General features: G+C 45.5%; 2 protein-coding genes, 7 non-coding genes and 3 pseudogenes across 9 annotated transcripts; 9 read left to right on the plus strand and 3 right to left on the minus strand.

Moving 5' to 3' along the window:
- Positions 1 to 681: 681 nt before the first annotated feature.
- On the minus strand, positions 682 to 1,450 carry LOC136465946 (uncharacterized; annotated as a pseudogene).
- Positions 901 to 1,007, plus strand: LOC136468311 (small nucleolar RNA Z107/R87). The gene has a single exon (XR_010761818.1). It is a non-coding gene; the product is annotated as a small nucleolar RNA Z107/R87 (small nucleolar RNA).
- LOC136468344 (small nucleolar RNA R30/Z108) lies at positions 1,112 to 1,209 on the plus strand. The gene has a single exon (XR_010761847.1). It is a non-coding gene; the product is annotated as a small nucleolar RNA R30/Z108 (small nucleolar RNA).
- LOC136468318 (small nucleolar RNA snoR31) lies at positions 1,267 to 1,364 on the plus strand. Its single transcript, XR_010761825.1, has one exon. It is a non-coding gene; the product is annotated as a small nucleolar RNA snoR31 (small nucleolar RNA).
- Positions 1,450 to 1,547, plus strand: LOC136468306 (small nucleolar RNA snoR31/Z110/Z27; annotated as a pseudogene).
- Positions 1,548 to 1,656: 109 nt separating this feature from the next.
- LOC136468313 (small nucleolar RNA snoR77Y) lies at positions 1,657 to 1,739 on the plus strand. The gene has a single exon (XR_010761820.1). It is a non-coding gene; the product is annotated as a small nucleolar RNA snoR77Y (small nucleolar RNA).
- Positions 1,740 to 1,825: 86 nt separating this feature from the next.
- On the plus strand, positions 1,826 to 2,011 carry LOC136468289 (small nucleolar RNA Z112). The gene has a single exon (XR_010761804.1). It is a non-coding gene; the product is annotated as a small nucleolar RNA Z112 (small nucleolar RNA).
- Positions 2,012 to 2,075: 64 nt separating this feature from the next.
- Positions 2,076 to 2,225, plus strand: LOC136468322 (small nucleolar RNA snoR2/U65). The gene has a single exon (XR_010761828.1). It is a non-coding gene; the product is annotated as a small nucleolar RNA snoR2/U65 (small nucleolar RNA).
- A 46-nt stretch (positions 2,226 to 2,271) lies between these two features.
- Positions 2,272 to 2,390, plus strand: LOC136468333 (small nucleolar RNA SNORD14). Its single transcript, XR_010761838.1, has one exon. It is a non-coding gene; the product is annotated as a small nucleolar RNA SNORD14 (small nucleolar RNA).
- An 8,955-nt stretch (positions 2,391 to 11,345) lies between these two features.
- Positions 11,346 to 12,649, plus strand: LOC136463950 (glycine-rich cell wall structural protein 2-like). The gene has a single exon (XM_066462918.1). It carries the CDS (start codon positions 11,442 to 11,444, stop codon positions 12,204 to 12,206), a length of 765 nt encoding a protein of 254 aa, XP_066319015.1. The 5' UTR covers positions 11,346 to 11,441; the 3' UTR covers positions 12,207 to 12,649.
- A 1,157-nt stretch (positions 12,650 to 13,806) lies between these two features.
- LOC136465947 (histone-lysine N-methyltransferase, H3 lysine-9 specific SUVH5-like) lies at positions 13,807 to 16,490 on the minus strand (annotated as a pseudogene).
- Positions 16,491 to 17,942: 1,452 nt separating this feature from the next.
- LOC136463951 (cyclin-P4-1-like) lies at positions 17,943 to 20,664 on the minus strand. Its single transcript, XM_066462919.1, has 2 exons — positions 20,159 to 20,664; positions 17,943 to 18,601 (listed from the first exon to the last, which is right to left on the minus strand). Exons 1-2 carry the CDS (start codon positions 20,530 to 20,532, stop codon positions 18,337 to 18,339), a joined length of 639 nt encoding a protein of 212 aa, XP_066319016.1. The 5' UTR covers positions 20,533 to 20,664; the 3' UTR covers positions 17,943 to 18,336.
- Positions 20,665 to 24,959: the final 4,295 nt, after the last annotated feature.

A 24,959-nucleotide genomic window follows, 5' to 3' on the forward strand; every position in this document is an offset into this window, starting at 1 on the left:
CAATAGTTTTTGTTATGATGCTATATCATGATAATCATGCTTATACGAGGGCGAAGAAGTCAGGCTATGCAAAATTGCTTTTCCATAGGACCGTGAGACATGCAATGTATGATTGTATGCTCTACGAGCGCCTAATTGTTTGTCGAGGACATCAATAGAAGGGAGATATGACCAGCATGGGCGCTGGTGTTCATCTTTGCCCGGCATTCACATTCCGTCAAAGGCTCCGACGGATGCACAGAGATCTGGCAAGGGTGGCGAGACACGGAGATACCCAGGGTCTACCTATAAAACAATCATAATCGAAAGTTATTATAAACATTTGACAACTTGTTGTATGCCGTTATAAAGCTTATGAAAATTCATAAAACATTCGTGTAGACCATCCCAAAATTTTGGACATAATATGTCTTAAAAAAACTAAAAACATATACTATTATTATATTAAAGTTTATCAGCATAATTGTGTCACCCAACACCGGATGTATATCCTGAAACCAAGGCGAGCAACGTGGCCGGGTTGCCGACGACCGGCGACTGCAGAAGAGGCTGGGAGGCGCGGCTGAGCCGCTGAGGCGGCTGGCTGCAGAAGGTCGGCGCAGGAGCGCCGTGCGGGCTAGGCCCAAAGCATAGCCTGTGGAAAAGCCCACTCATCCGCCACGGCCGCACATCCACCACACCCCCTGCTCAAACCCTAATTCACCAATCCCCTCAATATAAATAAACGCCGCCTCTACTGGAATCCCCGCATCGCCGCTGAGCTTTAGGTCGAGAACACAGCGCCCCAATCCACATCCGACGCCAAGCCAGATCTGCAGAGCTCTACGTTTGGAATGCCTCCAGATCGTGGATGCATCTTGCTTTCTGTTCGTAATCAGTTCAGTTCTTTGTGTCAAGTGAGATGGCAGTGACGACTCGGTAATATTCAAGCTCAACAGACCGAATCACAGGTCTCTCTCTACACGAGGTTGATCTGTATGCCGATTTTCCCGCTGAACCGAGCCATCTAATTTCTCTCTTTGGGTCTCGTGCTTATTTGCTATTCGAAGTATTTTCTCCGGGCGATTTGTTTTTCGTTTGCTTTTCTTTTTTTCCATTGGAGCGTGGAACAGACTGTTGCGATGAGGATACCAAGCTCCCTCTTCTGAAAGCATTGAGGACACTTGCTGGCAGAATCGAACCAATAACCACCTTGCCACCACTGAGTAACCACAGATCCCCTCCAATCTGTTTTTTTGTTGTTTTTCTTGCGCCGTAATTTGATTTTGGATAGTGAAGATCAACTGATGCATAATCCAACACTTGATCCGAGGCCGGCTTCTGCCGAGCGAGTGATGCACAGACATCTCTGCATCTGAATCCTGAATATCTCTGCAACTGTAATGGTTTTGACTTTTTGTGCTGAACCGTCTATCGCTGTTCTGACTTTTTGTGTTGTTGGACTGTCATTGTATCAGATGATGAAACCTCGAAACTATCTTAGGACACCTTCTGACACAGTGCTGGTAGCTCTGTGAGTGAGAAGGCAATTCTTTTCTGATGATACTCTTTGATTTTGCCTTTTTAATATCGTTTTTTTGGTATCTCTTGGTCTTTAACATTGTTTGCTCTAGGCAGGTATATTTACAACCTTACACTGTCATGTGATCTGTATGTAAGCCAATGATGATTAGCTATACATCTGGAATTACCGTCAGATTTACTTATGACGAAGATTGTCTGGCTTGCTGAGGCTTATGCAAGTATACGTATTATACATCTCTGTTTTCGTCATGTACTCATGTTAGTTTAATCTAATTATGTAGACGTAGTTGCAGTCCCAATAGTCTCAATGAGGATCTCAAGACCTACCGATAGGAAGTGCCGTTTGACACTGTAATCAGCAGCTGCTTCTTTCTGCTGCAGTTGTCTATTCTTCGACCATAACCTTTGTGGTTTGGTCTGGGATGGAGCCCCATCTGTAGTTGTTGGAATCAGCTGTGGTGTGATTTAAATCGGGTCTCCGAGGGGTCATAATAACTGCCTGTTAACTTATTCAACATGTTTTAGTTATGAACTGTAATAAAATGAGATTTGGGCTGATGCCACGTCTCTGTTAGCCACTGCATTGACCAGAGATGCTATGATTAGGCCGAAACAAAGTTGTTTCAACATTTCACATGTTGATAGGAACCTGGGGACTGCTTCTCTATCTGTCCACAGAGCCGGTTAATGTGATTACATTTTTCTGCACGTGCACTCTATTTTAAATTAGTTTGTTTGCATTGTGTATGGCGATGATGACAAAGCTAAGGCTTGTTTCTCAACATTCGCAGTAGCCGCCCAAGAGCTTTCGCCCTGCCAGGCTTGAGAGCTAGTGCTGTTAATTTCTTCCTTGGATGTCTGAGCCATATATATTTCAAACATTTTTTCGTGCCTATGTGTAGACATTTTTTATTGCAATTTTGCAAATGAAGACAATCAAGGCGTTTCTCTACATTCGCAGTTGCCGCCTAAGAGCATCTCCGAGAGTACCCAATAAATGTTTCCCCAAAACATTATTTTTTCTAACTCCTAAAATAAAATTGGGAGAAATAAATAAGGTCATATCTTAGCTCCCAAAATCCTAAAACTTTGGTCCCACAGTCCTCTCCGTGGCCTGGGCGGGGCTCTTCGAGCGCTTCCGCTGCCGGGCTCGGCTGCTTCGTCCGTTCGTCGTGGCTGGCACAGAACATCAACGTGGGCACGTTGGACTACCAACTGGCTGCTCGCCGTGCTCAGCACCATCAACCTGCTCATCTTCGTTCGAGATGCAGACCACAGTTGCTGTTCAGGTTCGTGGTGGCCTGCGCAAATACGGCGCTGCCGAGCACCAGCACAAGCAGGCACGGGCGGCCGGGATGAGCAGGCACGGGCGACTTTGGATTCAATCGCTGTCCGAGAAGATGCGGCCCGGCGAGTCCCCCGAGGCCGCCGCGGCGTGTGCCGTCCGGGAGGAGCTGGCACCTGTGCCCGCGTTCGTATCCTTGGCGGGGACGGCGCGCGTGTGGAGTATTGCTGGATGAGGTTTTAACTTTAAGTGCTGCAGGACTCCAATAGAGTTTTAGTTTTCCGAAGGTGACTCCAATAGTTTCGTGAGGTTTTGCATGGTTTTGATTATATAATTGGTTCTGATGCCCTTCCGAGGTCACTCCAATGGATGAGACAGTTTCGTGAGGTTTTGTATGTTTTTTTTTTTAATTTGTTCTGAGGTTCTGATGTAGTCGGGAGTTATTTCTAATCATTCGTATCTGATGGTAATAAATTCATTCAAACCACATTTTGGTGGGATTTTGAAAACAATTTATAAAACATATAGTACGTACCACGCAATTTGTGTGCTGTAATTGTGAAAACAATCTAGAAAAACATATAATACTACGCAAAATGTAGAATATAAGATATAAGATTCAAACTCGTCTTCGTAAATTTTTTAGAAAATAACAATTCTTTGGTGTATCTGTGATTTTATATTGTTTCATTTTTTGTTGTTTAAGTTTGGATCTTAAAATTTCTGGCAATTTACATCTATAGATGCACTGCACATGCAGCACATCCAGCACTATGGATGTATCATGTATGGTTCCAAATTATTTCAGATCTCTTAAAATGATCTTCCTATTTTTTTAACAGTTTTTTTTTCCTGAAGAATAAGAAAATAATGTTCCTATTTCAGATTTTTATTCCCGAACGATTAGCAATTTGTATGAATGATCCATTTCGGTATGATAATGTAAAATCTAAAGATAAGAGAACGTGTGGACAGAACGGATGCACAACGCGTCCACGGTAGCAAAATTAGAGAACGTGTGGACAGAATGGACGCACAACGCGTCCACGGTAGCAAAATTATTTTGGCGCGTTCGATTGGAGATCTGCGGTCCTGCTAGCTCCTTCGGTGCCAAATATATACCGGCTCGAACCCTAGCTCTCTCTCATGCATCCACATCTGCCTCTCCTCTTTTTCCTTTCTCTCGGCGTCAGCGTCGGCAGCGGCTAGGGCAAGGCAGCCCACCGGCGCGGTCGCCCAGAGGGACCTAGGCTTGGCAGCGTGGGGCGAGTGCCCTCCCCCGGCTCAGCGGCGCGGGTGCCCCCTGGTCCGCGAGCGTGGCGAGCGGTCGCGACCGCCGCGGCTGCGGGGTGAGCGTGCCCCTCGGCACAGCAGCGCTCCGACGTGGGCACAACGGCGCACTGGCATGGGCGAGACTCCACGGCGGCCGCTCCGGCGAATATGCGGTCTGCTTCACGACTCCCCGGCTCCCATCCCTCTCTGTCTCGCAGGGCAGCTGCTAGCCGACCGCTCCGGCGACTCCATGGCTCCGTGGCCATATCCGTCGATCTACCCACCAGATCCGGTGCCGGTGCCGGTGAGGTCATCGCCGGCAGCTAGGTTTGACCTCGCCCAGGTCAGTTATCACACCATCGTCCCCGTTGTCCTTCTCTGCATCTTCACAATACCTGTGCTTCGGTGATTTGATTTTCTTTGATGTGACTGCGGCAGGCTGGCTGGCAGCGACGTCCTTGCGTTCTGCAGTGGAAGGGCCGAGAGTCATGCCACAACGTATTGCCAATTAATATATATTTTGATCCATTGTTGACGATTTGAGTTGTTATGATCAAATAGATTTATCATTTATGCATTGGAGGGTATAAAGTGCAATGCATATCCATAGGTTTTTCAAAATATATTTTCTATGATTTAGCATTACTATTCAATATGTCCACTACCTTTCTGTAGATAAACCGAAGCTTATATTGTCATTCTGTATCCAATTTTTTTTGCTAATATCAAGTTAGTTATACTGTCATTCATGGATTAGTGGCACATTTGCAATTTGGCAAGGACTTTTAAGAATTAAAACTGCAGTTCGTATATATGACAGTGTCTGCCCTTATTTATCTAACATTGGTTCCACATTGTACTATTTAATTTGTGATGGCATTCCACCTTGTTTTGTATTCTAACATTATTCATAGGTGACCTTCCAAAGTATGCTCCTTTTTCTGTCGGATTTTATAGGAGATTTAGATATTCATTGCTTTCAAGCACTGGTTTAATTAGAAGTCTTGTTGTATTTGTTTATTTCCTTTTACATGTGCTTTTCAATGTCTGGTGGAATCATGCCAGCAGGGAGTTGCTTACATTTCTTGTCCCTTGCAGATTTTCCTCTTTTTGATCTGAAGCTTTCTTAGGGATTATGGGGCTTTAGGTATTGCAACGGTCAGTGACTCATTGCCTTATTATGTTCTTATTAGGGATCATGGGCTTATAGTTTTGTAGTTAGTAAAGGAGCTATTGTTCTTAAATACAATTTCGTTTAGAAAAGTCTTCCTGTAGACTTATCTAAACAAGTCCTGGAAGTGTAGGAAAAGTCTTCCTGTAGACTTATCTAAACGAGTCCTGAAAGCGATCTGCATGCAAACCCTTGGTCAAGTATGTGTTTCCCTAATTCTCTTGGCCAATAAGATGCCAAGGCAGGAATGGATTTATGGATTCATTTTTAGGGATGTAAATAAAATCATATATAAGTTTGGTTTTGCATTCCAGTATGAAACTGAATTTGACATTGGTATCTGAGATTTATGTTGCCTGGTGTTTGAGAAGGTCTAGAATTGAAAACACAAGTAATGTTTCCTGCCAGTCCTTTTTGGTGTTAATTAAAGTGCAGTCGTCCAGTGATTATCACAAAAGAAAGAAATTGATACCTAGTCTATAAAAGAACTTTCTGAATATATGATGTATACACTTTCTGAATATATGATGAAATATGTAATTTTTGGCACTGAAACATCTGAGAAGGCACGTAAAAGAGTGCACCTTATATTAATATTTGTAAAAATTGTACAGATCCCTTGGCTTTTTGTTGAAGGATATAGTTTTCGGATTGTTTACTTTTAGTCTTTGCTAGAAATAATGTTCCTTTTCGCATAATCCTAAGCTGAGGCAGCCCTGTGGTTGCGCATTGCCTGCTCTGCCTAACAGCCTAGAGCCAGCGTAAAGTGGCGGCAACTTTGGGTTGCTGCGCCAGCAGCTGGTCTATTTAGACTGGTTAGACTCTGGAATGCATTGCCTATTATCTACAAATCGATATATAAGACCTGAAATTTATAAGGACACAGACCAGTTGTCAAGATCATCTGTATTCAGGTAATAAACCATTCAGAAAACATCAATCAGGTTAATATGGTCTTACGAACTTATAATATGCTTTATATTAGAAGTTATAACCAGAGAAAAATGTTTCATTGAGGAGTATATATATTCCAGGAATAACTAATGCCTGCCTAGAAATACTTTATGCTCTATTATAGTTGTGTTCTATCAATAACTGGTACATCAACTTTCCAATGTTATGTCAGGGAATTCAGAAGTTAGGGACAAACTTTGTATCAGGGATGTTTTGTTTGGCCTACCATAGGGGATGTTTGCTTCACTGAACTATAGAAATCCACTTGCACTCTTAATGATAATGACATAATGTTGCTATCCTTCTGATGGCGAACCAGACAAACATAAAGTAAAAAAAGGTGCAACAATACCTTTACGATAGAAACATGCCTACAACATTTTACTATCATCTTTTGACTTTGCTCATGCACATATAATGGCTAGGCTAAGTGTGTCCTGCTTGTTATTCTTCTATCATTATCTTCTACGGTTTTGACTACTAATTCTGATTTGGTAAAAATTATCTTCTTTAACATGATCAAAGCTGGAAGCTCTGTTATCAGCCATGAAGTTCAGGAGAAGCTCAAGAGAAGCTGCTACTTTCCTTAAGTAACATCATTAACCCTGCGCTCTTGTGACACGTGCTATGTACCGTGACTGTCTGTACAATATGCAATGCTGCAACATGTCAGTTTAGCTACCATCTCCTTGATCTATGACTAATGTGTGTAAAATACATGTAATGTTATCTCAATACATAAATCACTACATGTAACCTCGGTTAGCGAATTTTGTAAATAAATGACACTGAATGCGAGCTATTTTGCTATTTTGTGTATACTTTTAGCACAGTCAATGGTCTATCTATGTTTGCATATTGAGAGCAGTGTCTCATGTAACATGTTATGTTCATATTGACCTATTATATTAATATAATGTGCGATCACCTAATATTGGGTTGAGTGTCTGTATGTAATCATATTCATTCTTTGTCATATTTATCTCACGATTATTCTATTTGTCAATTAGAATTGCAAAATTATCACGCGCGTGGCGCGTAAATTGCTGTTTAGACATCTTGCAGCTATTTTTGAGACATACCGCTGGTCAATCGATTACTTCAATGCTGCGGTACCACTGTTCTTCGTCAATGTTGTTCCACTGCACGGATGCAAGCACGGCCAGTGGCCCGCGCGAAGGACTAGTAGTATTTGTTAAAATTCATGGTAATTGCGGCCTCAATTCAAAACTGTATTGCTTTAGTATATCACACGAGTTACAATACGGCCAAAAATAACGCCCAGCGTGTCGCATTGAGGCCTTGTTTTGGTAGTGTTCGGGCTGAGAAGCCATTTCTGCGGTTGTGGTTTCTCTGTAAAAAACGGCGGGCTCCTTGCTGGGAGCGACGACGGTGCCCTGCCACTGTTACACTGAAGTAAAAGGATTGCGATTGCCGGTCACTCAGCATCAGCAACGCCATGCCGATGCTGCTCCAGCTAGAAGCAGAATACAAAATAGCAATGCCGCTCCAGTGCCACACGGCCACAACATTTCCATGAGCGTCGGCGGGCGGGTCTACCCTTCTTCAAGGATACCTATAAATTTTTAAAATAAACTTTTGTGTACATAGTGTATGTTTATGTACATTAGAAAAAAAAAATGAATAATATAGTCAAGATCATAGTGTATTCACGGGTTCATAGCATTACTTTTATCCAATTTAAGGCTTGTTTGGATGTCCATGTATCCACGTCAATCCATATGTGTTGGAGTGGCATCGGCATCTAAACAAGCCCTTATTGTGGGTTCGTCATTTTTCAGTATGAGTTTTGCTTATGACGTGTTTGGAAGTCCTCGATCAAATGAGAATTTCACGGAAAGCTAGATCATGCTTATGACATGATAATTTAGTAAATCCTTTTAGGAGGCCTCCAATGAGATCGAATCCATTCTATTTTTAAATTTTATAGTGCGACACGTTGTGTTTGATCAATTATTCCTGTTCACTTGTCTTATGAGCTGTACTTTTTCAGCGGACAAACAATGTTTTTCTCTCATAACAAATCAGCCAATAATATTTTTCAGCCTGGCTTATCAGCCAAGCGAACAGGTCCACGATCCACACGGATGCTTTCTCGGTAGATTTTGCAGTAGCTTTGCTAGTTGACCTTTTTAAACATATTACTGATGAAATTTGTGAATGCCTAAAACTAAGCATAAGGCTATAAAAAATTGCCTGTCGAAAGTTTTGAATGCCCATTCATTGAATCCTAGGCCTGCCCTTCTTGGCGAATGGCGATGTTCAATATCTCTCAGTAAGGGCAGCTCGAACAGTGTTAAAATGGTTAGCTCATAGAATATTTTATTTATCAAGAAGAGACAACGCTAAGCTAACTCTTCAAGAAGTGTTAATTTAGGTCTTGATCGTTTGAACTTATCAGCCATGGTATAATATTTTTCTCTCATAATAAGTCAACGAACAGTACTTTTCAGGCCTTAACTCACACACTTTTACATGATTCATGTGCGCAAGCTTATACATTTATCTATACTAGCATGCTTTTGTGTGCTGTGTGTTAGTGTGCCCAGGTTTAAGATATACTCTTTTCATTCTAAATTATAAGATATTTTGGTTTTTGTAGATACATTGCTTTTAGCATGAATCTAGACATAGTATATATCTACGTGCATAGTGGAAGCTACGTATCCAGAAAAGCCAAAACTTGTTATAATTTGGGACAGATTGAGTGCTGATCTACACTGTTAAACGCTGTAGCATCCTATAGCAGCAAAAAGGAAATGGCTGAGCCGAACCCGCGAAAACTGCATCGAACTCGCCCTAAATCATATGGAAAGCGATGAAATCTCAACGCTCGACCCTTCCCATGCGCCCGCACCAGGACGCAGTGGACATCGCCATCCGATCCTTCAAAACCAGGCGGACATCGCCACCCGCTCTATCCGATCCTGAAAGCCTGAAGGAACTTGCACCGCCCGTCCTCTTCCATTCAATCGCCAGTCAGAGCACGCACGAGGCCAAGCTAAGCGAAAGATCATGCACGGGAACAGGAGATGGGCGATGGCGCTTTACCCCGGGCACAGCTAGCTAGCTAGCAGCGATGGGCACAAAGGGCTCGACGGCTCGTGTCCTTGCTGGCTCGATCACCTCGACCCCAAAGTCAAAGTTGTCGTCTGTGCTCTACTAGTGCTTACCACGATCTATGACAACGCCCGTGATCATCATCCGTGCAGTGTGTGCGGGACATATCGGCCCGTTCGCACTGAAAAAAGAAGGCGAAATATTATTCTGATTGATTTGATTATGACCTTCCAAACCACTACATTTGCAAGTAATGTGAAAGGGGACAGGAAACAGAAGCGTATATATACGAAAAAAAAATCGTATGGCCTATATTGACACTTATCCCTCTGTAAGCTGCGTACTGAGATCTTGTATTTGCCTCAATCACATTTTTTCTTTGTTTATCTTTTTTTATTAGAAAAAATGATCAGGAGCCCTACATGTCAGCAACCAGGATGGCTGAGGAGTCTACATCCGAAGAGCTACCGCCTACCGGCCACTACGAACGGGCCAAGACGCAGCACTCGGCCCAGGCGTCCGTGCGACTGGCCCAGAATGGATGGTGTATTGGTGTACGCGTGAAGCTGCTCAGAAGGAATTAGCACCAGCCGTTGCCGTATAAAGAGGCGAGTTGTAATAGGGGGTAATAAATTTGTAACAGAGGAACAAACTAAACTACTTGTAATCCTTCATCACTAGTACTCCTAATTAACCAGATCCCCTGCCGTTTTCCTCTTACCGAATTCCTTTGCTATCTTACACTACATTTCATTGAAAGAAGGATGGAAGATACATCATTCTAAGGCCCCATTTGGCAGAGCTTCTCCACCTGCTTCAGGAGCCGTTTGGAGCCGTTTTCTGCCAAATGGGGTAAAGTGAAATAGCTTCACTGGTGAAGTCCCTAAAAACATGTTCTCACAGTGATTTGGGGTGGGATGGAGCAAAAAAAAAAGTGGCTTCTCCCGGCTCCTCCTTCAGGCCCCTAAAAACATGCTCTCACAGGAAAGCCATTTTGCCAAACGGTTTACCAAAACCGCTTCAGCTCCACCGGTGTAACTATTCGTAGAGCTGAAGCCAAAAAAAGTGGCTTCACTAATGAAGTGAAGCCCTGCCAAACGGGGCCTAAATCTTGACTAGAGTAACATACTTGGTGGTGCCGTAATGAAAATCAGTCAATTTTTTTAACATAAATAAAATAGATCGACGTATCAAAAACTAAAATAAAATCATAACCATTAGTTTCGAAAAAAATCATGACCATTACTACAAAATCAAAAATTATAAGGGGTGGTCCAAGGGTCTCTAAAAATAATGTATTTCCAGTTACGGTTTTGTGACCATCCCTAGAAAAAAAATGATTTACACTCACGATCGAAAATATCAATTGTTCATAGAAATCGATTTCCAGGGGATCGACAATATCATAGTCGAACCGCTCCTCAAATTTTCCCCCCAAACCTTTGAAAGTATTAACATACTGACTTCCCCATCAAACCAGAATGCTTGGCAGTGTCGCTCCAACAGTCCCACTCCCACTTCTGGAACGGACGAACAAAGCCAAGCCATCTGCACAGTGTCTCGCGCCATCAATTTTTCCTCCAACTTCGGCAGAGCATATGTGTCGACACTAGCCAACGGACAGCAGCTACCAGATTCTTCAGGTCACGGGCTCACGGGACTCGGGACTCTTGGCAACCAGCACCGGTACGCACAGCCAAGATAAAAAAAAATCCCATCGGATAAACGAACAATGTTTCGCTTTCATGCAATTCCAGTGCGGTCACGGAGGAGGTAAGCCTGAAAGCTACTTTCGTGACAGATTTTAGCAATTACGGCGACCGGCCGGCGCAAAGCAAGCCAGCACAGAGAGAGCATGCACGATGCGGCAAAGCGGATGCCAAAAGCATGCAGCAGCAGCAGCAGCGGTAGAAGCAGTCAAGCAGATCGCTTCAGAATGGGCCGGTGGTGCGCGAGATCTCGTGGACAGATTTTTTTCAACCATCCATTACCACTGTACCATGACCACTATAAATAGGCTGGCCACGGGACATCCATTCGACGGCAACAAATCACAAGCCGACTTGAAGCTTTCGATCGAGCCCAAACACGAGGCCTAGTAGAAAGCAAGAGATAGCGCGCGCGAGTCTTCGTAGCTTTGTTGAAGGGAGTGGCATGCAAGCGACGATGGGGACGACTCGTGAGCAGCAACGGAGAGAGCGGGCACTGGTGCTTGCAATTGCCCTCCTCGTGTCCGCGTTCGCGCTGGTGCGGTGCGCGGGCGTCGTCGACGGGGAGAAGGAGGGCGCCGGACCGGCAGAGGCGGAGCCCGCGACGGGGCAGACGACGCTGCCGCCTGGGTGGAGCGGTGACTCGGGGTCTGCGCATGGGTCGAGCCCTGGCGGCGGTTCATGGGAGTATGGATGGAGCTGGGCTGCGGGGCCTGATGGGAAGGGAGGAGGGTTCGGGTTTGGTTATGGAGGCGGCGGAGGGGGTGGTGGCGGCCGCGGCGGTGGAGGGAGTGGAAAGGCGTTTGGTTTTGGCATTGGCGGGTATAAAGGCAATCGTGGCGGCTTTGGAGGCGGCGGTTCTGGCGGCTACGGTGGTGGCAGCGGGGGTGGCTTTGGCAGTGGTGGTGGCTTCGGCAGTGGCGGCGGCTACGGTAGTGGCAACGGGGGTGGCTTTGGCGGTGGAGACGCTGGTGGTCAGCATGGAGAAGCTGGCAACGGTGGAGGATATGGTGGCGGTGACGGCGCTGGTGGATACGGCAGCTCCGGAGATGGTGATGAGCTTCACGGTGTCTCTGGCGGTAGTGGCGACGGAGGTGGGGCTGGGTACAAGGGCAAGGGGCTCTTCAGCGGTGGAGGCTGGAGCAAGCGTGGTCATTTCCGCGGCGGGAGGTTAGCACCAGCACACAAGGACGGTGGCGGCAACAACTGAAGCTGCCCGTCCCTGTCTGCACCGTACAACAACTAGCGATGGCAGAAAACATGTTGTCTACAGGACTCAGAAATCTACATGTACTGTAGCTATGTGCGATGTAATATAGTGCATCCATGGAGTGTCGATTGTCATAGCTCGTAAGTGTCCTTATGCGAAGTGTTCAGTACCAATAGGTGTGAGAAACAGAAATATGAGCTTCACTTTGGGCAGAAGAGCTGTATCATGACCCTGGTTTGCAACTGATGCTTACCCTTCCCTGGCTGACGCCAGTGCAAATTACTCCGGTGCCTGTGATGTGTACGATAAACTAGCAGCAGAAGGTATTATGGCTATTACCAATTTGCTATACCTTAAAACCAGTTCTCTACTGGCACATATATCATTGTTACCAGTTATTGACTTCAGAGATGCTACCAAACTCACCTAGTTCAGAATCAGTACTGACGAAACGTAGTAGCTAATGTTACCATTACTATGGTTCTCCATCAGACATCAGTAAAATCGATGTGATGGAACACAGCTGGATCATTGCAGAAAAGTGAGCTTCCAAAATCAAAATTAAGCTTAGGAAACAGCTAAAAGCAGATAATGTTGGAGGTAATGGACTCAGGTCAGATTACAGCATACATTGGGTTTAGCTTCAGGAACTTCAGATATTGCAGACATAGGTTTAAATCTCAATGTTCAAGAAACTGAGGTGCTAATCAGCTTCCAACCACGATGACCAAGGTATGCAAGGGCAGAATTCCCTTTTTTATATCCCCATCCAGGTGATAGTGCCCATGGCAGCATAAACAAATATTTCTGGAAGCTTTGCTTACAATAAGCGCCCAGAAGACAACAGCTAGTTTTAATTGATTCTGTATTCAGGGAATAAAATCGTGCGGTAGTTAAATGAGCAGTGTTCCATGTTGGATTCTAGATTCAGGCTGAGAATATGGCACAACTGACAATAAATAAAAAAATGTCTGCTTTTCAAATATATTCATGTCTGTTTTTCAGATACAGTAGACACTCCACAACAGATAATTCGAATTAAAGAAAGTAATGGGCAAAGACAATCCCGGATAGGGCGCAATGGGTCAACATGACCCTTTGAATTAATACTATTCTTATTCAAATTTAATTAATCAAAAGTGTTAGTAAATGGGAGAAGGGCAGGCTTGGTGCAAGCGGTAGAGTCTTACCGCCTGTGACCGAAAGGTCCCGGGTTCGAGTCGCGGTCTCCTCGCATTGCACAGAGCGGGAGCTCTCTGCACTGGGTACGCCCCTTTTTTTGTTAGTAAATGGGAAGGATCAAACAATTTGTTTTATGAATGCATAAGTTTAAAGTGCAAAGTATTGTATGAACAAGAAGAATGCAAAGTGTTTGCTATCTGGTAACGATTGAGGTTAGTAAAATAGCAAGTCTGCATGACTTTGTGTACTTACCAGTTATTCCAATCCAATACTGAAAGACATAATTACACACTAAAATTATAAAGCAAGCTACAAGCAGAAACAAATTTCATCTTAACAAAGAAGGTAAACTCAATAGATAAAAAAAACATGACGTCCACAAAAAAAGTTATTAAATTTAATACAACCGTCCATTACATTCATAACATGGTGTCCACAAAAACAAAGGAACTAAGTTTAATACAACCGTCCATTACATTCATTAGACCCACAAAAACATGGTTTCATCTTAATGTTATCATCAGAATCATAAAACATAAACTATTTGATAATCATTGTAATCATGGGATCGATTTAATACAACCGTCCATTGCATTCATTAGACCCACAAAAACAATGTTTCATCTTAATGTTACCATCAGAATCATAAACCTTATCTATTTGATAATTGTAATCATATGATAGCTCTTTAAGGGGAGGAATATCCTCACTAGCAAAAAACATGATGTGAGGCATACTTATATTGTCATGGTCATGGAGGACATTCTGAGGGAAAAGGTTTGGGGTGCAACAATGATTGATGAACCTTGCGAAGTTGCCCCGGTTCAATGCATCAACAGCAAAGACAGTTTCATCATCTTCACTAGGGCCATTCTGAAGAGAGGAAATAGCCTTGATCTCGGCCTTCCAATGAGGTGCATCATAATAGCTGTTCCCAATAGCAAATAGGTATTCATCATTCTTTCTCTCCTGGGCCTCTTCATCTGTCAATAGCTCTCCTACGTATTCGCATACAAAACTTCCATCTGGTATGAAGTCAAGAGTTCTTACACCCCATCCCATTGACTTGGTTTTGAAGACCTGGAGGCGAAACTTGATTCCATGCTGGCTAACTCTATTGCGACAAGTAGGAGGGCACTTGCATGATGGTCCACACTCATAAATAAGAGGTTTTCCTTCCGTAAGTCCACCAATATCATTGAAATGGAAGCCCCCTCCAATTTTTACCGTGCATGCACATTTTTGAGAGACTGAACACCCACCAACACAGTCACAACCTGATGGAGGATCTGGCCTGTACTTTAGGGGATACTGTATTTGTGAAATGCAGTGAAATGTTGTCAGGTACTCGTTTGATATAGAGTTAATAGCAGAAATAGGAACCTTCTCAAGACCTCCAGATATGTCTACAATGAAAGTGCCAGCAAATGATTCCGGCATTTTAGTTTTCAAAACTTGTAGGTCGATATGTTACTGCTCTATCATTCTTCTTAGATGAAAAATACTAACATACTGACTTCCTCATGTTTTTTCTCTGTTGCATTTCTCAACCAAGTATAAACCACCATATACATAACTAGTAAGCTGTTTGGGTTGGCAGTCATCACCTAGGTCCGTTACCACTGCATGGATAACGCGGACAGGCGTATCAGTGTCCATACTCTCTTTTAGTGCCATGTCGGTTCCTTCCATTTCCTGATCACACGTGTCAGTCACTGATCCAACGTGTAACAGGAAATCCAAACTATCAAAAGCAGAAGGTTGTGCATATGACACGACACTAACAGCTAGACACGTCTCATCCTTCTTTTTGATGTGATCAACTGCTAATGATTGTGCACGGTGTACACCAACAATGTAAAGCTCCATGACAGAATTGAACACATCACCAATACGAACTCCAGGAATGCTTCCGTCATACTTCAGGTCATCGTAATTGGCACAAAATCTCTCCCTAAAAATATTGAAAGCTGCAAGATCAGGGCTCAGACCATGCCCCCTTTCCCTCCACTTGATCTGTTCTTCCTCCAGGAGCTTCTTGTAAATTATCCGAAACTCCCGCAATGTAGTCAATACATTTTCTCTGACCACGGAAATTCTGTTATTTGCCGTCGCTTCATACTGGTCATCCTTGTCAATTTTCCTCTTCTTTGGTGCTGAACCAGTTCCTTTAGGAATTCTCACTGAAGATCGTCCACTATTAGCTGAACCTTTGAGACGAGAGTGATTGCGTGCCATGGCAGGGGCATCCTTCCTTGATCCATCTGCGACCTTGGATGTTGGATCTTCAGCTTCTCCATTAGATCTATTTCCTGAGGATAAACCTTGTGACCACTTTGGCTCGTACCCGATCTGGAACCTCCATGGCACAACAGTCTTGAGCCCCTTTCGGCAACCTGGTACAGTGCCCTCACTGGTCATGAAACCCTCTGAGTTGTTCACTGCCAAATTGATCTCCTCGGCAGAGCCATTGTTCTGAAAACCCGGGAGATCACTAGGTTTGGCCATCCCATGGGGATCTGCTGTGACTCCGTCGTTCTCAAGGCCCACAGGAAATCAGCCATCTTTTGGGTAGTGAATCGGCCTCTTTGGCAGCCGGATTGCCGTCGACACCACCCAAGCCGCGATTCTCTCCGTCGACCGCGCCGCCACCTCTGTTATTCGGAACCTCCATTTCCCCATCGGTCGCGGGTTTCTCCCCATCCACACCGCTTCCGTCGTTCAGGGAGACGGAGGGCACGTCACTCGTCGCCGTCTGGCAGCTCATCTGGAGCGTCTCCAAGCCGCCGCTCTTCCCATCGGAAAGAACGCCCGCGTTCATCTCCCGCCGCACGAAGCCGCTCTGGAAGCGCCAGCCATGGCGCGAGCACCTTGTGCCGCCGCGCGCCGCCCGCAATAGGCGACCATCGACGCCTCGCGCGGTCAGACCAAACAAGCGGCCCACGATACCTGCAAGCGCTAACGGTCAGACAAAACCTAAGGAAGCGGCCGTGCAGGCAATGCGGAGACTGGAGAGGGCTCGTTCGGCAGGTGGTGACGGTGGCGGCTGAGTACCTGCGACGCGGGGCCAAGATGATGGGCGATTGGCGCCTCGGACTTCATGGCTTGGTGGCGCGGTGCGGGGAGGACTGGAGATTTAGGAACAGGCGGGTAGCGCGGCCGCGGCCGTGCGACTGCGCCTTCGTGACCCCGGCGAACACGAGCCCTTTCCTATACTTAATCTCCCATCTTTCATACTTGGTCTACTTCACCTCCAACTATAAAACCGTCTATTTTACCCCCTGAACTTTTCAAAACCGTCTATTTCCAAAACCTAAGTAAACCATCTGTTTACTGTAGCAAACCGCCGTCAGAAAACCGTCAGGGATAAAATAGACGGTTTTAGAAAGTTCAGAGGATAAAACAGACGGTTTTATAGTTGTGGGTGAAATAGACTAAGTATAAAAGGTGGAAGATTAAGTAGACTTTTTCCTTTCCTATTGGATGTCTGATGGAAACACGCACCCTTTTCCTAATATAATCAGGGGAGTGAAAAAAAATTCTATCCGCAAGATGGAAAGTGATGTCAGGGCATGTTAGGCCGAACTGGGCCAGACGAAAACTTTAAATGGGCCCGAGCAGAGCTCAATCAAAATAGGAAAGAAAAAAGTACTTAGGGCAAGTTTGGTTTCTCAAAAGAAACTTAGGGCAAGTTTGGATGACTGGTTTTTGGAACAAATATACCATTGTAAAAAACGAACGAGGTGATGGCTTGGTGGTTGGATGTGCTCAGTAGAGCGTCCGTGGCCTCAGTTCGAGCATTGCTCAATGCATGTTTCGCATCATGGCTTAGTCTACAATTTAAACCTTGACTAGCAAGCAAATAAACACACAAAAAGGAGAGCATATAAGATTCAGATAACTCCAGTCTAGATGACATAATATCAGAGTATGCTTTTAGAAAAATATGAAATTGGTTTCATATTTTCTTCAAGCTACGACGTTTTTTCTATGAATTCCCAAAGATTAAACCATGAGAGGATAAGCCCATGGAGCTGTTTGAGCCGATAAGTAGGTTCGGTACGTGATGGGAGGGTCATGGAGGCGTTCTTGCTAGTTTGCGGTTCTAGGCCAACATGTGGATCTATTAAAGGAGCTAGCGACGAGCAATATTATGTAGTAAGCCTGTCAAATAAAGGTTTGGCGAGAGATAAGGTAAAAGAAGTGCACATGTAGGCAGCTATTGGCTTGATGGGGCCCTTAGCACAAGTGCAATACTATATGACAGAGCGCGTAGAACATATTTTTTGTCAATACAATAAGATGCCATTCATTGTTGTGTGATAAGTACACTTAAACTTCTTGATCTAGTAACATCAAACTTGACACCTACCATGCGGAATCCTAGTTCTGCACGAGGGGCACCCGTGCATATTTTGTTGTTGTTGTTGTTCTCCTTTTATAGAAATGGCAATAACAAGATCAAAAAAAATTCCATAATATGAAAGAAAAAACTCCAAAAACAAAGAACACCAAAAAGGGAAAAAAATGGGGAGGGTTTAGTGGCACTGCTACTTAGCAAGTTTGAGTGTGTACTGAATAAAGTTGCCTCAAGTGTGCATCACCACTAGCTGATAAGCAGTGGTTGGCGCATCGCTGCATCCAATGGAGACACTGCTGCATAGCACACCTCATTGCTTGTTGAAGTTACCTTTGCTATCAGAACGTATCCGCACACGATTCAGAAAAGTCACCAAGACACCAACACTATATATACAATCTACTGCAGCTGGCACAACCGATGACGGCTACACCTCCACTACACCAACCAACCAAAAATGCAGGAAGAGTGCACATCAAGAACACACACAGCCACCAGCTAACTAGTACATACGTCGTCGACGCGTGCCGACTGACATGCACATGCTCCCAAGCCACGGACGGACCAGTCGATACATCGGCTTGGGTTTCAGGCGGCGAGCTGCTGCTGGGCGCTGCATCCGGCGCCGGCGTCGTCCTCGGACAGGCAGCAGTACTGCAGCCTGAGTGGCGCCGGGGGAGCCTCCGCCTCCGCGCAGAGCAGCTCGGACTGCAGCATGGCGCAGTAGTCGCCGAACGTCTCCGGCGATACGTTCAGGTCGAAGCCGACGCCGAACAGGAAGTCCACCTCCAGGTAGTTCATCTCCACCAGGCTGATGCCCCCGACCTTGGCGAAGTAGGCGTTGTTGTAGCATCTGCGTGCGTGCACAAATACACCACTCGCACATCAGCTTAATTTGACCTCTTAATAATGAAAAACGTATCAACGGACGTGTTCTAAAGAAAAGCTTAATTTAGACTACCCTGTGTCAGTGTTCAACTGTAGCTTCTTCTCAGCCTAACTCCTTTTTTTTCCCAAAGAAAAACAGCGTCAATTTGTCATACTACATAAATTCCTTCCATTTTTTCTACTTGTCTTATGATTGAGTTTGGCCAATGATTGACGGCAAAATTACAGTAAAAGTGTCAGAGCAATAATCACGCAACCGAACAAAAGCGCGACCAAAATTTTACCAAACAGAACAGGCACCGAACGGAACCTTTTTAAGAATGGCAAGTTGCCCAATAAGAGAAGACTAATAATAACCAGAAAAAGAAGAAGAGGGTGGATGCTCCTGGGACCCTGACATGAGGAAGTGAGTGAGCAAGGGGCAAACATCAGCAGCAGATGCAGATGGCTGGCAAGTTGGCAGTCCCAATCCCCTACAACTGGCGCCGAATTAAAATTCCAAGCCGCAGAAAGGTGACGGGGGCAGCGTGGAAATTCTAGTTTATGTCTTCGGGTCCACGGTGGATCTGTGTGGTTGGATGGACGCAAGCAACTCAGGAACAACCGGGGTCGCTTCGCTGGACAAGCATAACTTTGTCGTCCATGGTCGATTGCCTTGTTTGCAAGGACGACAAAATTGAAGGCTTGGATTACCCAATGAACGTCCTAGCTTCATTCACATAGCATAGGTGAACTATTGAAGTGAATGCCTAGACTCCTACCTTCTCTTGTCTTGTGATGATCATTAGCACAATACTGTATGTATGGATCAATGGCTGCCGCCGAAAGTTCTGAATGGATGAGTGTTTTGCACACTTTTCTTATGCTGCTAGGACAAACTGTTGTATATGATACTGTAACACAGACACTTTCACGATAATGTTATCACAAGTAAATTTTCCATTTTGTTTTGACGTTTACCAGAAGTAACTTCACCGAATAGTAGCTACATAACAATGGGACGCAATTCCGGAGAGATCCTAGCTTCCTAGGAGTGGAAATGATGCTTGAGTTACTTGGACGGCACTCCTAAACTATTCCTGGCTGGCTAGCAGAATTCTGAACTTGGGAGCTGGGAGAACAGAGGAGCAGCAAAAGATGCCTATGTTGAGTTGTAATAATATAGCGCTTTGTCACAGCAACTCTTTGCACAAGAATCCAAAACATTTGATTTTTTCCATGGTACAAATCTTAATATCAAAGAAGAGAAATTCAGGTGGTCCAATTGATTTTCTCCTGAGCAATTCAACATCGTGTTTAAATCCAGGCGTTCTACGCAGAATATGGAAAATTCACAATCAAGAACATCTGAACATACCAAGAACAGAGATAACCGCACCAAGTCACTTGACCTACGTGTTCCCAATTATAGACCGACAGATACCTAATCGAGAAGACGATCATGTGCAGCTACGCCGCAAAACAGTTGGTTCGTTTGATCGCGATACCAATAGGCATGGAGAGAGGGATACATCGGACTCACATGTCGTCCATGAACTTGACGGCGGCGAGCACGGCGGTGATGAGGAGGCGGTGCACGCTGTAGGAATCGACGGCGAGCGCGAGGCGGCGGCCGCGGCGCAGGAGGCGGTCAAGGTAGACGTAGGCCACGACGTAGCACGCGGGGCTGCACCCAGCGAACCGCGCGATGCGCGCCATGTACGCGCGCACCGAGATGCCCGGCTTGGTCGTCGCCCGGAACGCCGACGCCTGGGCCACGGCCACGGCCGAGAGCTCCGCGGCCGCCGCCGCGTCGTTGCGGTCCGTGACGCGCTCCAGGATGCCGGCGAGGGCGGCCACGACGCGGGGCATGTCCTCGGCGCCGCCGATCTCCACCAGCTCCTCGCACTCGGCCATGGAGGTCTCCGGGCCGGGCTCCCTCCCTGGCCTCTGGTGTGGCGCACGTGTTGAGCTCCAGGGCTGGTGGAGAGCAGGCGGGGAGAGTTTATCAGAACCTGTCTTATAGAACGGATCGGAGGACAACAGATGTGGTTAATTTGGTTTTCGTTGATTTTCTTTCGTGCTGATTTAGGAGATCTTAACCTAAACGTTTAGCATCTTCGGTGACAACTGAGAAACTAGAGGCTACCACTTGGTTTAAGTCAACGGCAATGAATCATTGAGTTTAAAAGGTTAACCGATTTACTAATCTTGTACCTAATAAATTTCTCTCCACCTATTTTATTCATCCACATCACCCTAACTACTTGGATAGTGAAGAGTTTGCTTCTTATCTCATATGTAACCTGGGCTCATGACTTGTACCCATATGAGTTAGGACTCGTATCTAGCGATGATAAATACGAAGTCTGAGTATGTACATATTAGGTTGCACCCTATGTATCTTATATGTGAACCAGACTCATAACCTGCATTCATACGGGTTAGAACAACCCGAATCTAACGATAATACAGATATTCCTATATATAATTATATTTCAACGCACGTGCACGTTTGGTAATACTTAATATTAATTTTTACTGTAAAAACTACTTCTTTTCTTATACTAGAATTTGTTCCTATCGTTTTCTCTCCTGGTAATGCTACCATTAAGACGTCCGGAAGGCCGGATGTCTCGCTCCACTCAATGCCGCATGTGCCGCTTGCCTAATAAAAAACAAAATTAATTGCTTCACGCCTTGCTCCGCTCTGCATCGCTCCTGCACGCGGCGCTCGGTTCCGCTCCCACGCTCGACTGCCAGCCCTATCAGATGCGGTGTGCGGCTACCCTCTCCTGGTTTTGGCACGCGGCTGCCTTTGAGTCACGGCGACGCGGTCGTTGCCGGCCCTGCCAAAGTAGATCGGGATGTTGCAAGTGTTTCATACAGATGTTTCAGACATATATTAGAAGTGTTTAATATGGATGTTGCAAAAGTAGATTAGTATGTTGCACATGTTGTAATGGTTGTACACTTATGTTGTAAGCTCATATTCTCAATGTTTTATCTGTTTTTTTTTTCGACGTATGTTACAAGTGTGTTTACCTGGATGTTGCATATGTTTTCACACATATGATGCAAGTGTTTTATCTGAATGTTGCGTATGTTTACAAAGATTTCAAGTGTTTCAAACGCATGTTTTATTTGTTTCAGACGTATAATGCAATTGTTGCATCTGGATGTTTTAAAACTAGATCGAGTGTTACATCTCTCTCCTCACCTTTCTGCTGTCTCGCCTCGGTGTTAGACGCGGGGAGGCGGAGACGGTCCCCACAGGCACAAGCGGGGTCCCACGTGCTTGCGGGCGGGCGCAACAAGCAAGACGTGGTAGGCAAGTGTAGGACGAGAGACGGGGGGCAACAACACGGCGTGTTAGGACAAGGGGGGTGGGGGTGGGCTAGCGTCCGGCTAGCCACGCCCTTTCTCTTTAGCCTTCTAGGAGGCAGTAAGGTCTGGCTCGATCTATCGATCTCCTATGAGATGGAGACTTCCCCTCAAAGGGCTATGGTGGGGTCAAATTTGTATTTTTTTATTAACACTTAGTCAAATAAAACTATATTTATGTATAATATAAGATAACTAGGTCCACACTTTCCCTCCGTACTAGTTTAGTCGCTATATATAATAAATTATTTTAAGAAATAACTGTCAAGGTCTGACTTTTGAGAGTTAGGAAAAAATGCGTCTTTTTTTTTTTGCGAGACCCAGACGTAAACGCTCATATACACGAGCGCACACTCACCCCTATGAACACACACGCACATCCTACCCCTATGAACACCTCCTAAAAATTGAGTTGGACCGACAAATCTCGAGATTGACGAAGTCACCATAGGCGCCTCGCTGTCGACGGGCATGTCGCCTACCACTAAGGCCCCGTTCACTTTGCTGAAAAAACAAGCCGAAATACTATTCCGGCTGATTTGTTGTGGCTGAAAAAACAAGCTGAAAACTACGGATTATAAGATAAGCGAACATGGCCTAAAAGAATAGCTCTGTTAAATCTTGAAATAAATCCAGAAAAATATGAGCACCTGAAGGAACCCAACCACTTCGCAAAAAATGCGCATCTCTATACCTTTTTCTTTTTAATGAACAAAATATATACATATATTTAAAGATTTGTTTATGGCCGCTCCACAAACTCTACACCACAAATTACACAGTGGAGCCCTCCACGAAAAAACTCGGAGTTTCTGAAACACCCCTTTAGGTACTTAATAGTTGAACTCTTTTTTTTTTCTAGAGCAGAGTTTCTGGAGCTTTATCTGTTTGGTTAAAAACGTGGAGCCTTGCTGTCCTAAACAGACGCTAAGCGTTTGTGTCTATACTGCGTTTCAGGGAAAAAAAAAACTATCTAACTAACAAAATATTTGATCAGCCAGTAAAAGACTAAAAAAACGGACGTGTTCTGCATAATGTCAAACCGTTATTTTCTCGGCTTAATGGCTTTTGTATTGGGAAAGGAGCTAGGAAGTCCTACACCTGTCACGTCTGGTTTCTTTTTTCTACAGTTAAAAACACATTCGTTCCTGCACAGTGCTCGCAGCATGGTCACCACGGATGTCCCGCATGCACCACATAGCACAGAATGCCATTATATCAAGGAAAACAGAACAGAAAGCAGCCCAAGTTGCTTTTGATGCAGCTTGCAACCTTATGTGCTGATTTATGCAGGATGCACTCAGCAAGTGCAGAAGGCCTTTCTCTCAAAACAAACGTGTGCACCGCTCCAACAAGAAAGCAAGAGCAACCTTTACCTTTCTGGATCCGGCCAGTTGTTTGTCTATCACATTTTCTATATCATGGGATATTTTTTTGTATACCTTTTTTAAAGAAGAAGCATCGATCAGTCTATAATATTGCAAGCACATTCAATGTTTAAACTCATATACATGTCTGATAGAGTCGAGTCGCACATGATGATATTCAAAGAATAAATATTGGATCATGAGACACATCCAATACTTGATTATGGTTGCTTCTTGTGCTACCCTGATCTGGCTGGTGAACGATATCTGTCGTTACTGTAACTACTGCAGTGCTCTGCATGCTCCTCGTTACAGGTAATAAGCATGCAATCAAGGAGGGTTGACAGATTGAGGTTTGTCATGGCAACCACTTTTGTAGTCGTCCCTCTCGCGTCCCCCACGTGCTTTTAATTTTCCTCTGTGCAACTGTACTGTCATCAGTTCGGTGCTGACAAATTAGCTGCTTTCGTTCGACAAAGATTGTATAGCAAAGCAGCACCTTGTGTTTGAGCGGATGCAGAGGGAGGCAGCGCGCGGTCCCTGTCAATTTCTCTAACAAACGCTTCACCTGCCGTTCTCATAAAATAGACCCAGATGGATACTCCTGTGGCACCCAAGGACGGATTAGCATGCAAGTTTGGAAGATGTTTTGCAGGCGAGATACTGAAGAAAAATCTGAGTCAACATTCGCCATCCAAAACAGATTCTGAAGAACGTGAGAGGAAAGAGGGTGGATTCGGTTCCCGTGCAGCCCAAATGTGGCCCAGTCCAAAGTGTGTGTGTGTGTGTGGGGGCTGGGGGGGGGGGGGGGGGGGGGGGGGGGGGGGGGGGGGGGGGGGCTGTCCGGGCCGCAGGCAGCAGACCAGCAGAAAATCCAGCCCCACGGGCCTATCAGAGATCAGCCCACGAGCTGCCGTTCCGCGTGTGGCCACGAACTGCCCATATCCACATCTCCAAGCCGGCCGGCCGCGCGTCCTTCGCTCCGGTGCGGCGGCCCGTACGTCCGTCAACGCGCGACAGGCGACTGCAGGGCGGCAATAATGCAGGCAGGAGGAGCCGGGTCGGCGGCGCGCGCGCGGACGCTGCCGGAATCGTCAAGAACTGTGGGGTTGAGGCGTTGAGCCGCTGCCCGCTGCTGCTGGTGGTGGTGGTGGTGGTGGTGGAGGGCGCGCGGCCGGCCGGCCGCTTCGCTTGGCATGTGCTGCTGTGCATGATCCAGTTCCACTCCATCCATGCTCAGTTGACCTGATTACAGCTTTGGGACATATTGGCGCGCAGGGGACCACCTGGGTTGGTCGGCCGGCTCCCATGGCCGGCCATGGTCGTCGAGCGCAGCTAGCGCAGGTTGCTTGCGGCCATTATCGCGTGGGCCTTGCTTAGCACTAGTGCCAGTGCGTTTTCAGTTGAGCGCGCGCGCGCGCGCGCGAATATATATATATATAGCTTCAAAAGTTGAGTTCCGTCAAACTGGTTGACCTTGAGATTTTTTAAAAAAACTTTATATAAGGTACAGAACGAGACGACTAGCTAGGGCATTGCAAAAGCAGAAATGCTATGTGTGGTGCGTTCGATGGACGGCACAAACATCGGGCG

The sequence above is a fragment of the Miscanthus floridulus genome, chromosome 7 (assembly GCF_019320115.1).
Source record: "Miscanthus floridulus cultivar M001 chromosome 7, ASM1932011v1, whole genome shotgun sequence".
In the NCBI taxonomy this organism is placed as follows: domain Eukaryota; kingdom Viridiplantae; phylum Streptophyta; class Magnoliopsida; order Poales; family Poaceae; genus Miscanthus; species Miscanthus floridulus.